The sequence below is a fragment of the Balaenoptera ricei genome, chromosome 9 (genome assembly GCF_028023285.1).
Source record: "Balaenoptera ricei isolate mBalRic1 chromosome 9, mBalRic1.hap2, whole genome shotgun sequence".
Taxonomy (NCBI): domain Eukaryota; kingdom Metazoa; phylum Chordata; class Mammalia; order Artiodactyla; family Balaenopteridae; genus Balaenoptera; species Balaenoptera ricei.
In genome coordinates, this window is record NC_082647.1 from 28,766,944 (window position 1) to 28,779,068 (window position 12,125).

Sequence of the window (12,125 nt, forward strand, 5' to 3'; positions counted from 1 at the left end):
GAAATATGTGTGCTTGAAAATGCGGTTCCATGATTGTATGTTTGAGATTGCTCATAATGTGTCTCATTCTTGGAGAGTCACAATGTGTATGAGCATATTAAAGGCCGTAAAGAACCTGCAGTAAAAGAAGCCTGTTTGTCTTTATTTAACCTGATGATTCCCAAACTTTTTTTAAATTGAAGTATAGTTGATGTACAATATTATGTAAGTTACAGGTGTACAATATAGTGATTTACAGTTTTTAAAGGTTATACTCCATTTCTAGTTATTATAAAATATTGACTATCTTCCTGTGTTATACAATATAACCTTGTAGCTTAATTTAGGCATAGTAGTTTGTACCTCTTAATCCCCTACCCCTCCCCCCTTCTCTCTCCTCACTGGTAACCACTAGTTTGTTCTCTGTATCTGTGAGACTGCTTCTTTTTTTGTTATATTCGTTAGTTTGTTGTATTTTTTAGATTTCACATGTAAATGATATCATACAGTGTTTGTCTTTCTCTGCCTTATTTCACTTAATGTAATGCCCTCCAAGTCCATCCATATTGCTGCAAATGGCAAATTTTCATTCTTTTTTATGGCTGAGTAGTATTCTATTGTGTATATAAACCACATCTTCTTTGTCTGTTCATCTGTTGTTGGACACTTAGGTTGCTTCCATACCTTGGCAATTGTGAATAATGCTAGGAGCATTGGGGTGCATGTATCTTTTTGAATTAGTGTTTTTGTGTGTGTGTGTATTTTTTTTCAGATATATACCCAGGAGTAGAATTGCTGGGTCATATGGTCATTCTATTTTTAGTTTTTTGAGGAACCTCCATACTGTTCTCCACAGTGGCTGCACCAATTTACATTCCCACCAACAGTGCACAAGGGTTCCCTTTTCTCCGCATCCTCTCCAACATTTTTGTTTGTGGTCATTTTGAAGATAGCCATTCTGACAGGTGTGAAGTGATATCTCACTGAGGTTTTGACTTGCAGTTCCCTAATGATTAGCGATGTTGAGCATCTTTTCATGTGCCTGTTGGCTATCTGCATGTCCTCTTTGGAAAAATGTCTATTCAAGTGTTCTGCCCATTTTTTTAATCAGGTGGTTTGGTTTTCTTGATATTCAGTTGTATGAGCTGTTTATATGTTGGATATTAATCCCTTATCGGTCATATCATTTGCAAATGTTTTCTCCTATTCAGTAGGTTGTCTTTTCATTTTGTAGATGGTTTCCTTTACTGTGCAAAAGCTTATAAGTTTAATTAGGTCCCATTTGTTTATTTTTGCTTTTATTTCCTTTGCTTTAGGAAACAGATCCAAAAAAATATCGCTGCATGACACTCTCTCACCCTGTCACATCGCACTCCTACCAAATGTAAAATAGATAACTAGTGGGAAGCAGCCGCATAGCACAGGGAGATCAGCTCGGTGCTTTGTGACCACCTAGAGGGGTGGGATAGGGAGGGTGGGAGGGAGGGAGATGCAAGAGGGAAGAGATATGGGAACATATGTATATGTATAACTGATTCACTTTGTTATAAAGCAGAAACTAACACACCATTGTAAAGCAATTATACTTCAATAAAGATGTTAAAAAAAAAAATATCGCTGCAATTTATGTCAGAGTGTTCTGCTTATGTCTCCCTCTAGAAGTTTTATGGTCCCAAACTTATTTTTAACACAACTATTTTTTTTTATGGCTCTTCTATTAATAAATAGCTCATAGAATCTTGACCAGCTGGTCATCAAACTGGGAAATGCTGGGTCATAGGCATGAAAGGCCTAACCGCAAGCTGATAAATGAAAGGTGCTTAATCTCTGAGCAAGGTTTTAAAAAATGTGGACATTTAATAATTTATATGCAACTCATATGTTATTTTTTTAAATTTTGGTCAAAGAGTCTTCTGATAAAGGAAAAACTAGAAGATAAATTTAATGTAACCAATATGTAAACTTTTTTTCTCATGCAGGTTAGCCAATACACCTTTGCTATGTGCAGTTATAGAGAAAAAAAGTCTGAACCACAAGAATTAATGCAGCTTGAAGGATACACTGTGGATTACACAGATCCCCACCCAGGTAATTCTTAGTTGAATCACTTTCCCTGCCTCTCATGTATTCATGAAATTGTCATAAATATCCTGTGTCTATTCTCCACTTCAAACTCCATTCAGTGAATGGTACATATTCCATTTATATACCTAGACAAGATTTGATGGGATTTGACTTATATCTTTATGAGGCTACTTAGTTTTAGCCATAAGTCATCATCTCTGTTATCTCAGTACAAGGATGAAATATGTGAAAGTTACTGTTACGGGGAAATTATTATATGAGAAATATCAGCAGTGCTTTCAGAAACTTCTTTACTGAAAAGCAAAAGGTACAAGAGACAGAAATAGGGAAAGAAATAGCTAATGAATGACTGTATATTATATTCTACTAATTTTCTCCCCTACATCACATTCTTGTACTTCTCTCCCTCCCTCCTAATATATTAATGCTGTGTATAGTACTGGACACTCAGTGTTTGAGATTAGTGAGTGAATAAGTGAATGAATGAATGAATATATGGAGATTAATGAAGTTAATAAAGTGAGGTTAAGAAATATATAGATACTAATGAATGGATAAAGAAATTATTATAGATTAAAAATAGAAGTCAGTGATCACATTCACTGATCAATCACTTAAAATGCAAAATATCTTCTCTATGAAAGAATTTTGCAAAAGTAAAATACCATGCAATGTAAGTATCATTTTTATCTTACCTGTATTTTTTTACTGCTCAACTGGTCATATATATCTCCTGCATATAGAATGAGGAATGTGCCGGCAGATAATGACTTTCTTCTCTGGCATGAAATATCAGACTTTGCTATGCATTCCTTTGGGGTAGGTTTGCATGTCTTGCAGAATGCTGCTTTGTTATGAACTGTTCCCTAAGCTAATTTTAATTTCCAAAGTGATATGGAAGTGTATAGCTTCTCCTTATTGTTTTCCTTCAATTCTTGGATTGTGGATTTGATCCTCAACTAAAAATGATTCAAGGCATTGAGCTCAAACAGCAAATCCGTTCTTTTCCCTGAGACCATTTAATGAATGAGGTTAAAATTGTGCCAATTGTATACGTTTTTAACAATGTCTTTTTTTTCCTCCACAGGCCTTCAGGGTGGTCAGATGTTCTTCAATGCTGTTAAAGAAGGAGACACTGTAATGTTTGCAAGTGATGATGAACAGGATAGAATATTGTGGGTTCAAGCCATGTATAGGGCCACAGGTCAATCGTATAAACCCATTCCCGCAGTTCAAGCCCAGAAGCTGAATCCTAAAGGAGGAACTCTCCATGCAGACGCTCAGCTTTGTAAGTTTTGTTGAAAAATAATTTGATTATCAATTAATAACCTTAATAAGATATAAAATTGCCTGAGTCAAATTTGTTCAGTATTATAGTTTACATCATTAACTGATTCCTAATTGAATAAGAATAGTTCATTTTAGTAGTCATAGAATCAGTTATCTAATTTTTCAGGCAAACCTGGAATAAATGGTGCCTATGATTTCCAGTCATGAATTTGCCAAGCACTGGGATTTCTCTGGGAATCTCAAGAGCATAAAAGAAAATTGATTTTAACTTACTGTAATTTTAACTTACGTGTTCTGTTGAAATGGGAAAAGTATTGCAAAATAAAACTGGCATTAAGATTCCAGAATACCAAAATGATGGACCATAACTTTCTAGAGTTGTTTCTAACAAACCAAAAGGATAATAGGCCTATTTTCTGTTGTAGGTCGGAAAAAAAAAAGTCATCAAGGCAACTTTCTTTTTCTAGATACCTTTATATTCATGTCATTTTCTCAATGCTAATATAAATCATTAAGAACTAAATTTTTCATTTTAATTTACAAGTAATTAATAACAAATTATGTAATAATGATAGAAACATTTTCAAACGTAGCTTTAATAATCATTAAACCAAATGTTTTAACTTGTTATACTCTTTTTTAAAACTTCTCTGGTTCCTTCTGTAATATAATAAATCAGTTGGTCTTTAACTGTAAGCTCAAATTGGAACTTTTCATTCAACACCCTTCTACTCTCAAGATTCTTCTCCAGGGGAGCAGCATTTTGACATTCATTATTTTCTTCTCTCATTATTTTCTTCTCTCTTCTCATACTTTTCATTCAGCAAATAACTGTTTTCTGTTCTTTTTAGACACCCGTTAGTATTACATTTAGACATCTTAAAGGCACTTTAGGCCAAATAAAGATGGAATATGAGCTCGACTCCAGATTCCTGTGTGCTTTAGGCTTCAGATTTTACACCTTTAAACTTATCCCGATCCATCTTCAGGTGATGATGGCACTTCATACGTAGTATATGCATCTCACAATTGTATACTTCCATATCTCCCTTCCTGGCCCCTGCACAATTCTGGTCATCCATTTTACTTCTACAAATGTTGTAAATCCCACAATACATTGATATTATTATTATACCTTAAACAGTCAATTACCTTTTAAAGAAATTTAAATAATAAGAGAAAATGTTGTATACTCAACCGTGTAGTTACCATTCCTAGCACTCTTTATTCTCTTATAGAGATATTTCACTTCTGAAAGGACTTCCTTTGACTTGTCTATAGTGTTTTCAGCTTTTAGCTTTTTTCTATATGAAAATGTCATTATTTTACCTTCATTTGGAAAGATGCTTTTCTTTCAGTACTTTAAAGACTTTTCTCCACTCTCTGCTAACTTGCTTTTTTTTCTCCTGATGAGAAATGTGCTATCATTTTTGTTTCTTCCTCTGTATATAATGTGGTTTTTTTTCTCAAGCTGCTTTAAAGATTTTCTCTTAATCACTGGTTTTGAGCAATTTGATTATAATGTGCCTTGGTGTAGTTTTCTTCACAAAAATATTCTTGAGCTTTATTCTAAGACACGGTTAAATTACTTGAAAGAAGTGTGAGTCTTTCAGGTTTTGCTTTTAAGATTTGTTGGGTGGGACCACATAGCATCTAGTCTAGGATGAGTTGTCCCCAGTTCTGGACCACGACTATTCTTAAAGACCCCAACTGATGACCAGTGAAATTTGAGGTTTTATTTTCTGGCTTTTGGGAACAAGCACTGCTCCAGGCTCTGTGTGAGTCTGGGACATTGTCCCCTCTAATCCTTTAGGGTGGTTCTTTCCCCATCCTCATGTTGTTGCCTCCCTTGTGTGAGGTGGTCAGTATTCATTTGAATACGAAATGGGGCAGCGAGAGGGAACAGTAGTCTTTCCTGCAAACTCCAGCAGCCTTGGCCTTCCTGAACTGTCAGCTCCACCTTCTCAACTCAGGGAGACCACTGGCTCTCCCTGGGTTCTCCCTCCCTGAGCCACAGCTTTGAAAGTTTCTCCTGGCATTAACCTGGGGCAACTAAAAGGCTCATCTCATTTGTTTCCCCGCCTCTTAGGAATCACTCTCCTATGTTGCACGATGTCCAAAATTTTGAGAACATTTTTTTTTTTTTTAAATGCTACCCACTGGTTGTCAATTTTTATTTATTTATTTATTTATGCCTGTGTTGGGTCTTCGTTTCTGTGCGAGGGCTTTCTCTAGCTGCGGCGAGCGGGGGCCACTCTTCATCGCGGTGCGCGGGCCTCTCACTATCGCGGCCTCTCCTGTTGCGGAGCACAGGCTCCAGACACACAGGCTCAGCAGCCGTGGCTCACGGGCCTAGTTGCTCCGCGACATGTGGGATCTTCCCAGACCAGGGCTCGAACCCGTGTTCCCTGCATTGGCAGGCAGATTCTCAACCACTGCGCCACCAGGGAAGCCCGAGAACATTTTTAAAAATATTTTTTACATGAATTTTTAGTTGTTTCAGGGAGGAAGTTTAATCTGTTTATAATGACACTGTCTTAATCAGAAGCAGCGTGATTGTTTTCTTTGTTAGAGCAGTGTTTCTCAATCTCAGCAAGACTATCATTTTGGGCCAGATAATTCTTTGTTTCAGGGGTTGAGGGGAGGGCTGTCCTGTGTATTATAGGATGTTTACCATCATCCCTGTCTCCTACTCACTAGATGCCGGTAGCACCCGACTGCACTGCCCCACCCCCCCACCCCAGGTCTGACGACCAAAAATATCTCTAGACATTGTCAAATGTTCCAGGGGACAGGGGAAGAGGTGGGGAAGCTTTACCCCCATTTGAGAACTGCTGAGTTACGGTGACATGAAAATTATTTTTGTGAAAATGTTTCCCTCATTCACTTGTGTTTCAGTATTTTTTCTTTACATCTTGTGTGCAAGGAATACCCAAGGAGTGTGCTGATATCATAAAGGATATCAACCATCTTACACACAATGGCAAGAAAAGTGGATGGGAACCACTGGTCTAGAACATTAAAATCATGACTACATGATACAGAATTAATGAGTAAAGGATCTAATAATCAGTTTATTCAGATAGCCATATAATTTCTTTCTAGCAAAACCTTTCTATTAGATAACAATGTGTTGTCAAAGCAGTGTTGATCAGGCTAAGTGGAACTAAATTTTCTAGCCCCTTGATAAACTTGTTTTAAAAAAGCTAAATTTGTTCTAAAAAGCCAAACTGTTCCAGTCACGTTAAGAGCTTTCTTGTATTCCAGGCTGTTAGTAAAGTTTTCTGTCAGAGCAGACCCTACTGTTTTACCTTTCTTTAAAAAAGAAAAAAAAAAAAAAAACAAAGAAAGAAAAATGTGTTTCTACCTCATCCAAATGAGCTACTGACCATGACCTCTATCAGAGATGCCACTGGACTGCTCCAGACACTAGTTTTGCCTTTCGTATTTTCCTCCCTTCCTTGACTTCTGTATTCTTTCTTTTTCCCTTTCTTGATCATCTCTTGGAAGAACAACTTTTAGAGTCATTAGTGGAAACTGAGAAAATAACATAAAATTAAAATGACTAGAAATAAATGTTTCTAAACATTTATTTAAATGTTTAAATATGTTTTTCATTTCTTTGCTGACCTATATAGCTGGTAAGGGTAAGTATTTTTATGATACTTTTTTGCTTCACTGTATTAAATTTTTTGTAATGATAGGATTTTTTTTTAACATCTTTATTAGGTTATAACTGCTTTACAATGTTGTGTTAGTTTCTGCTGTATAACAAAGTGAATCACCTATATGTATACATATATCCCCATATCTCCTCCCTCTTGTGTCTCCTTCCCACCCTCCCTATCCCACCCCTCTAGGTGGTCACAAAGCACCGAGCTGATCTCCCTGTGCTATGTGGCTGCTTCCCACTAGCTACCGATTTTACATTTGGTAGTGTATATATGTCCATGCCACTCTCTCACTTCATCCCAGCTTACCCTTCCCCCACCCTGTGTCCTCAAGTCCATTCTCTATGTCTGTGTTTTTATTCCTGTCCTGGCCCTAGGTTCATGAGAACCTTATATATGAGAACACATATATATGTGTTAGCATACAGTATTTGTTTTTCTCTTTCTGACTTACTTCACTTTGTATGACAGACTCTAGGTCCATCCATCTCACTACAAATAACTCAGTTTTGTTGCTTTTTATGGCGGAGGAATATTCCATTGTATATATGTGCTACATCTTCTTTATCCATTCATCTGTCGATGGACACTTAGGTTGCTTCCATGTCCTGGCTATTGTAAATAGTGCTGCAGTGAACATTGTGGTACATGACTCTTTTTGAATTATGGTTTTCTCAGGTTATATGCCCAGTAGTGGGATTGCTGGGTCATATGGTAGTTCTATTTTTAGTTTTTCAGGAACCTTCATACTGTTCTCTGGAGCAGCTATATCAATTTACATTCCCACCAACAGTGCAAGAGGGTTCCCTTTTCTCCATACCCTCTCCAGCATTTGTTGTTTGTAGATTTTTTGATGATGGCCATTCTGACCAGTGTGAGGTGATACCTCATTGTAGTTTTGATTTGCATTTCTCTGATGATTAGTGATGTTGAACATCCTTTCATGTGTTTGTTGTCAATCTGTATATCTTCTTTGGAGAAATGTCTATTTAGGTCTTCTGCCCATTTTTGGATTGAGTTGTTTGTTTTTTTGGTATTGAGCTGCATGAGCTGCTTGTATATTTTGGAGATTAATCCTTTGTCGGTTGCTTCATTTGCAAATATTTTCCCCCATTCTGAGGGTTGTCTTTTCGTCTTGTTTATGGTTTCCTTTGCTATGCAAAAGCTTTTAAGTTTTATGAGGTCCCATTTGTTTATTTTTGTTTTTATTTCCATTTCTCTAGGAGGTGGGTCAAAAAGGATCTTGCTGTGATTTATTTCATAGAGTGTTCTGCCTATGTTTTCCTCTAAGAGTTTTATAGTGTCTGGCCTTACTTCTAGGTCTTTAATCCATTCTGAGTTTATTTTTTTATATAGTGTTAGGGAGTGTTCTAATTTCATTCTTTTACATGTAGCTGTCCAGTTTTCCCAGCACCACTTTTTTTTTTTTTAATAAATTTATTTATTTATTTATTTTTGGCTGTGTTGGGTCTTCGTTTCTGTGCAAGGGCTATCTCTAGCTGCGGCGAGCGGGGGCCACTCTTCATCACGGTGTGCGGGCCTCTCACTGTCCGGCCTCTCTTGTTGCGGAGCACAGGCTCCACACGCGCAGGCTCAGTAATTGTGGCTCACGGGCCTAGTTGCTCCGCGGCATGTGGGATCTTCCCAGACCAGGGCTCGAACCTGTGTCCCCTGCATCGGCAGGCAGATTCTCAACCACTGTGCCACCAGGGAAGCCCCCAGCACCACTTATTGAAGAGGCCGTCTTTTCTCCATTGTATATTCTCGCCTCCTTTATCAAAGATAAGGTGACCATATGTGCGTGGGTTTATCTCTGGGCTTTCTATCCTGTTCCATTGATTTATATTTCTGTTTTTGTGCCAGTACCATACTGTCTTGATTACTGTAGCTTTGTAGTATAGTCTGAAGTCAGGGAGCCTGATTCCTCCAGCTCTGTTTTTCTTTCTCAAGATTGCTTTGGCTCTTTGGGGTCTTTTGTGTTTCCATACAAATTGTGAAATTTTTTGTTCTAGTTTTGTGAAAAATGCCATTGGTAGTTTGATAGGGATTGCATTGACTCTGTAGATTGCTTTGGGTAGTAGAGTCATTTTCACAGTGTTGATTCTTCCAGTCCAATAACATGGTATATATATATCTCTATCTGTTTGTATTGTCTTTAATTTCTTTCATCAGTGTCTTATAGTTTTCTGCATACAGGTCTTTTGTCTCCTTAGGTTTATTCCTAGGTATTTTATTCTTTTTGTTGCAGTGGTAAATGGGAGTGTTTCCTTAATTTCCCTTTCAGATTTTTCATCATTAGTGTATAGGAATGCAAGAGATTTCTGTGCATTAATTTTGTATCCCGTAACTTTACCAAATTCATTGATTAGCTCTAGTAGTTTTCTGGTAGCATCTTTAGGATTCTTTATGTATAGTATCATGTCATCTGCAAACAGTGACAGTTTTACTTCTTCTTTTCTGATTTGTATTCCTTTTATTTTTTTTTCTTCTCTGATTGCTGTGGCTAAAACTTCCAAAACTATGTTGAATAATAGTGGTGAGAGTGCGCATCCTTGTCTTGTTCCTGATTTTAGAGGAAATCGTTTCAGGTTTTCACCATTGAGAATGATGTTGGCTGTGGGTTTGTCATATAATGATAGGATTTTTTAAAGTAATATCATGATCTTGTTTACAGTGTCATGATACTGCTTTCTAGGCAAACCTGGAATATTTACATTAACTTTACCATTTATGAAACAGAAATGTTTATTTTTGCCACAACAGGAAAGTAGAAACAAACTAATATCTTTCATTCATGTGGGCATAAAGGAAATGGCTATGAAGGTGTTAACAACAGCATGCAAAAAATTCTCTGTAATGTTTAGTATAGAAAAATGCTAAATTATATATGTGATGCTATTTTCACTCTATTAAAAAAGATTTTTAAATATATGTAGAATGATACCTAAAATATTTACAGTGGATGCGTTTAATTGGAGGGATTGGTTGCTAATTCATTGCCTCTCTTGCCTGAATTTCTACAAAGTATCTATGTTATAACTTTAAAAAGAAAAGCTCATTTTTAAAGCATACCAAGTGGTTAGGGATAGTCAGAACAAAATTATAAATTTATGAAATCTAACTTATTAGGAGACAACCTTATTATCTTTTAAAAAGTATATATAATGGTGTGTATTTATAGATTTATCCAATAAGTGTATCTGTTCTACATCCATATTTCTTTGACTTTCAAGATCTACAGAAATTCTAAGCAAAAGGGTGAATTGGAGTGAGGTTGGGGGAGTACTGTTGAGTTTTTCTGCTTCAGTATGCCTCTTGCCAGATGGATAGACGTTGTTTAGTTAAACTGTCCTTCTTTGCTGTCCCCAAACAAAATACTGTGCAGGCACCTTTTTTTTTTTTTTCATTTTCCTCTCACACATATAATGTGTATGTTACATAATATAATACAACACAGTACTAGTTGACTTTCAGTAATAAATCAATGTCAAAAATGAACCAGAGTACTTACCTTCTCTTCAATTTTAGCCAAACTTTTAAAAAATTCTTAAATCAGACTGTAAACTTATTTAACTTTATAAGCTAATTCTCCTCATTGATCTAGTAAGTTAAATTTCACCCTTCATCAGTAAAGTATGTCCCACTTTATATTGAATATATTATTTCAAATAAATGTTGAATATCTGTGTACTTTGCCTATGATTATAGGTCTGTATGTGTTTGTTAAAATTGTCATCATATAAAAGTATTATTTATTTGTTATTTGCTGCAGAAAGTAAGATGTGTAAATCCATATATTCATTTTTAATCAATTAACCAAAACAAGCCAAGAAATTATTTGGGTCAATAATGGAGGCATGAACAGACCCCTCATGAATATATCTACCAACCTTTTCTGTTAGGTCTTCAGCATAAACCGTATGTACGTGAACATACCAACAAGATAATCTGCATAAAATTTTAAAACATTAAACTTTTCCTATTGAAGGCTGTATGGGTGCTCTAAAAAGAGAAGTGGTACTTCTCTGTGCCACTTTTAACTTGCTGTAAATTTTCAAGCTCAGTGAGAGTTGGTGCTAAAAGGAAAGTCTAATTGGGGTGGGTAGTGGTAAATGCAGCTACAGGCAAACTCCTAAACAGGATAATTTTAAAACAAGTTACTGTATTTCAGAGGTTCATATGCTGCTTAGTTTAGCTCAAGGTTTTGCAGAGAAGACAGGCTCTTAGCTAGCAGCACCGTCTTCTTAGTCCTTTCGGTACTGGAGTCCAAGGCCTGGGACCAAGCACCTGAGTGGTCTCAGAAGGCTGATAAATGGCCTCCTCTTCTACAGTGCCGTCCTGTTCTTGCCCCTTCCTCCAACTCTCTTTTTCTTCCCCTTTCCCTTTTATATCCCTAATCTCTCACACTACCAGGAACAGCAAGAAAGAAAAAAAAAAAAAAAGGAAGGAAGGGGAGGGAAGGGAAGGGAAGGAAAAAAAAGGAAAGGAAAGAAAAGAAAAAGAAAAGCACGCAGTATCCTTAGAATTAGTTGCAAAGGAAGAGAAACATTTCAGTTAATTTTTACCCTTCTCACATTCTGATTTCTGACTTAGGTGCCCTTCCTGGGATTTGGGTTCCTGAGCACATAGGAGCTGGCTGTGCCCACCAAATAGCCCTCCCACCACAGTGGGACCTGCCAGCTTGCTAGTAGACCTCACATGGTTTTCTCTGCTAGCTATTTGCAAGTCATTGTTAACTGTTTAAATTGATACCGTGAACCTGCTTATTATTCTTTTCTCTTGAATTCCAATAGCTATTACCCTAATGAAAAACTTAAATTTTCAGGTCCCATTTGAGTAAAGCCTCTATAATTTCTTAAATCTATAGCAAATAGTAATCCTTCTCAATTTGGGTTTTATTCCATCCACTTTTACCACACCTGGTGACAGTACTACTTAAAGATGCTGGAGCATGTATCCAACTGTTACCATAGAAACTCTCCACCAGTACCCTCATTTATCATGTCCAACATCTGTACTTAGTCCACAGGTTAATCATCACAATATATGACAGTTTTACAGTACATTGTTTTAGCTCTTATCTTGTTGGTTTCTTTCGAT

At 36.6% G+C, this 12,125-nt stretch overlaps 1 protein-coding gene across 12 annotated transcripts in view; it reads left to right on the forward strand.

Annotated features, from left to right (window-relative positions):
• CADPS2 (calcium dependent secretion activator 2) overlaps window positions 1-12,125 on the forward strand; it is a 555,896-nt gene that overhangs the window by 378,310 nt on the left and 165,461 nt on the right. For all 12 annotated transcript variants that reach the window (XM_059933509.1, XM_059933503.1, XM_059933501.1 and 9 more), the window contains 2 exons: window positions 1,959-2,067; window positions 3,152-3,352. In XM_059933509.1, coding sequence (XP_059789492.1) covers window positions 1,959-2,067; window positions 3,152-3,352 — 310 coding nt within the window. The remainder of the gene's footprint in view (window positions 1-1,958; window positions 2,068-3,151; window positions 3,353-12,125) is intronic.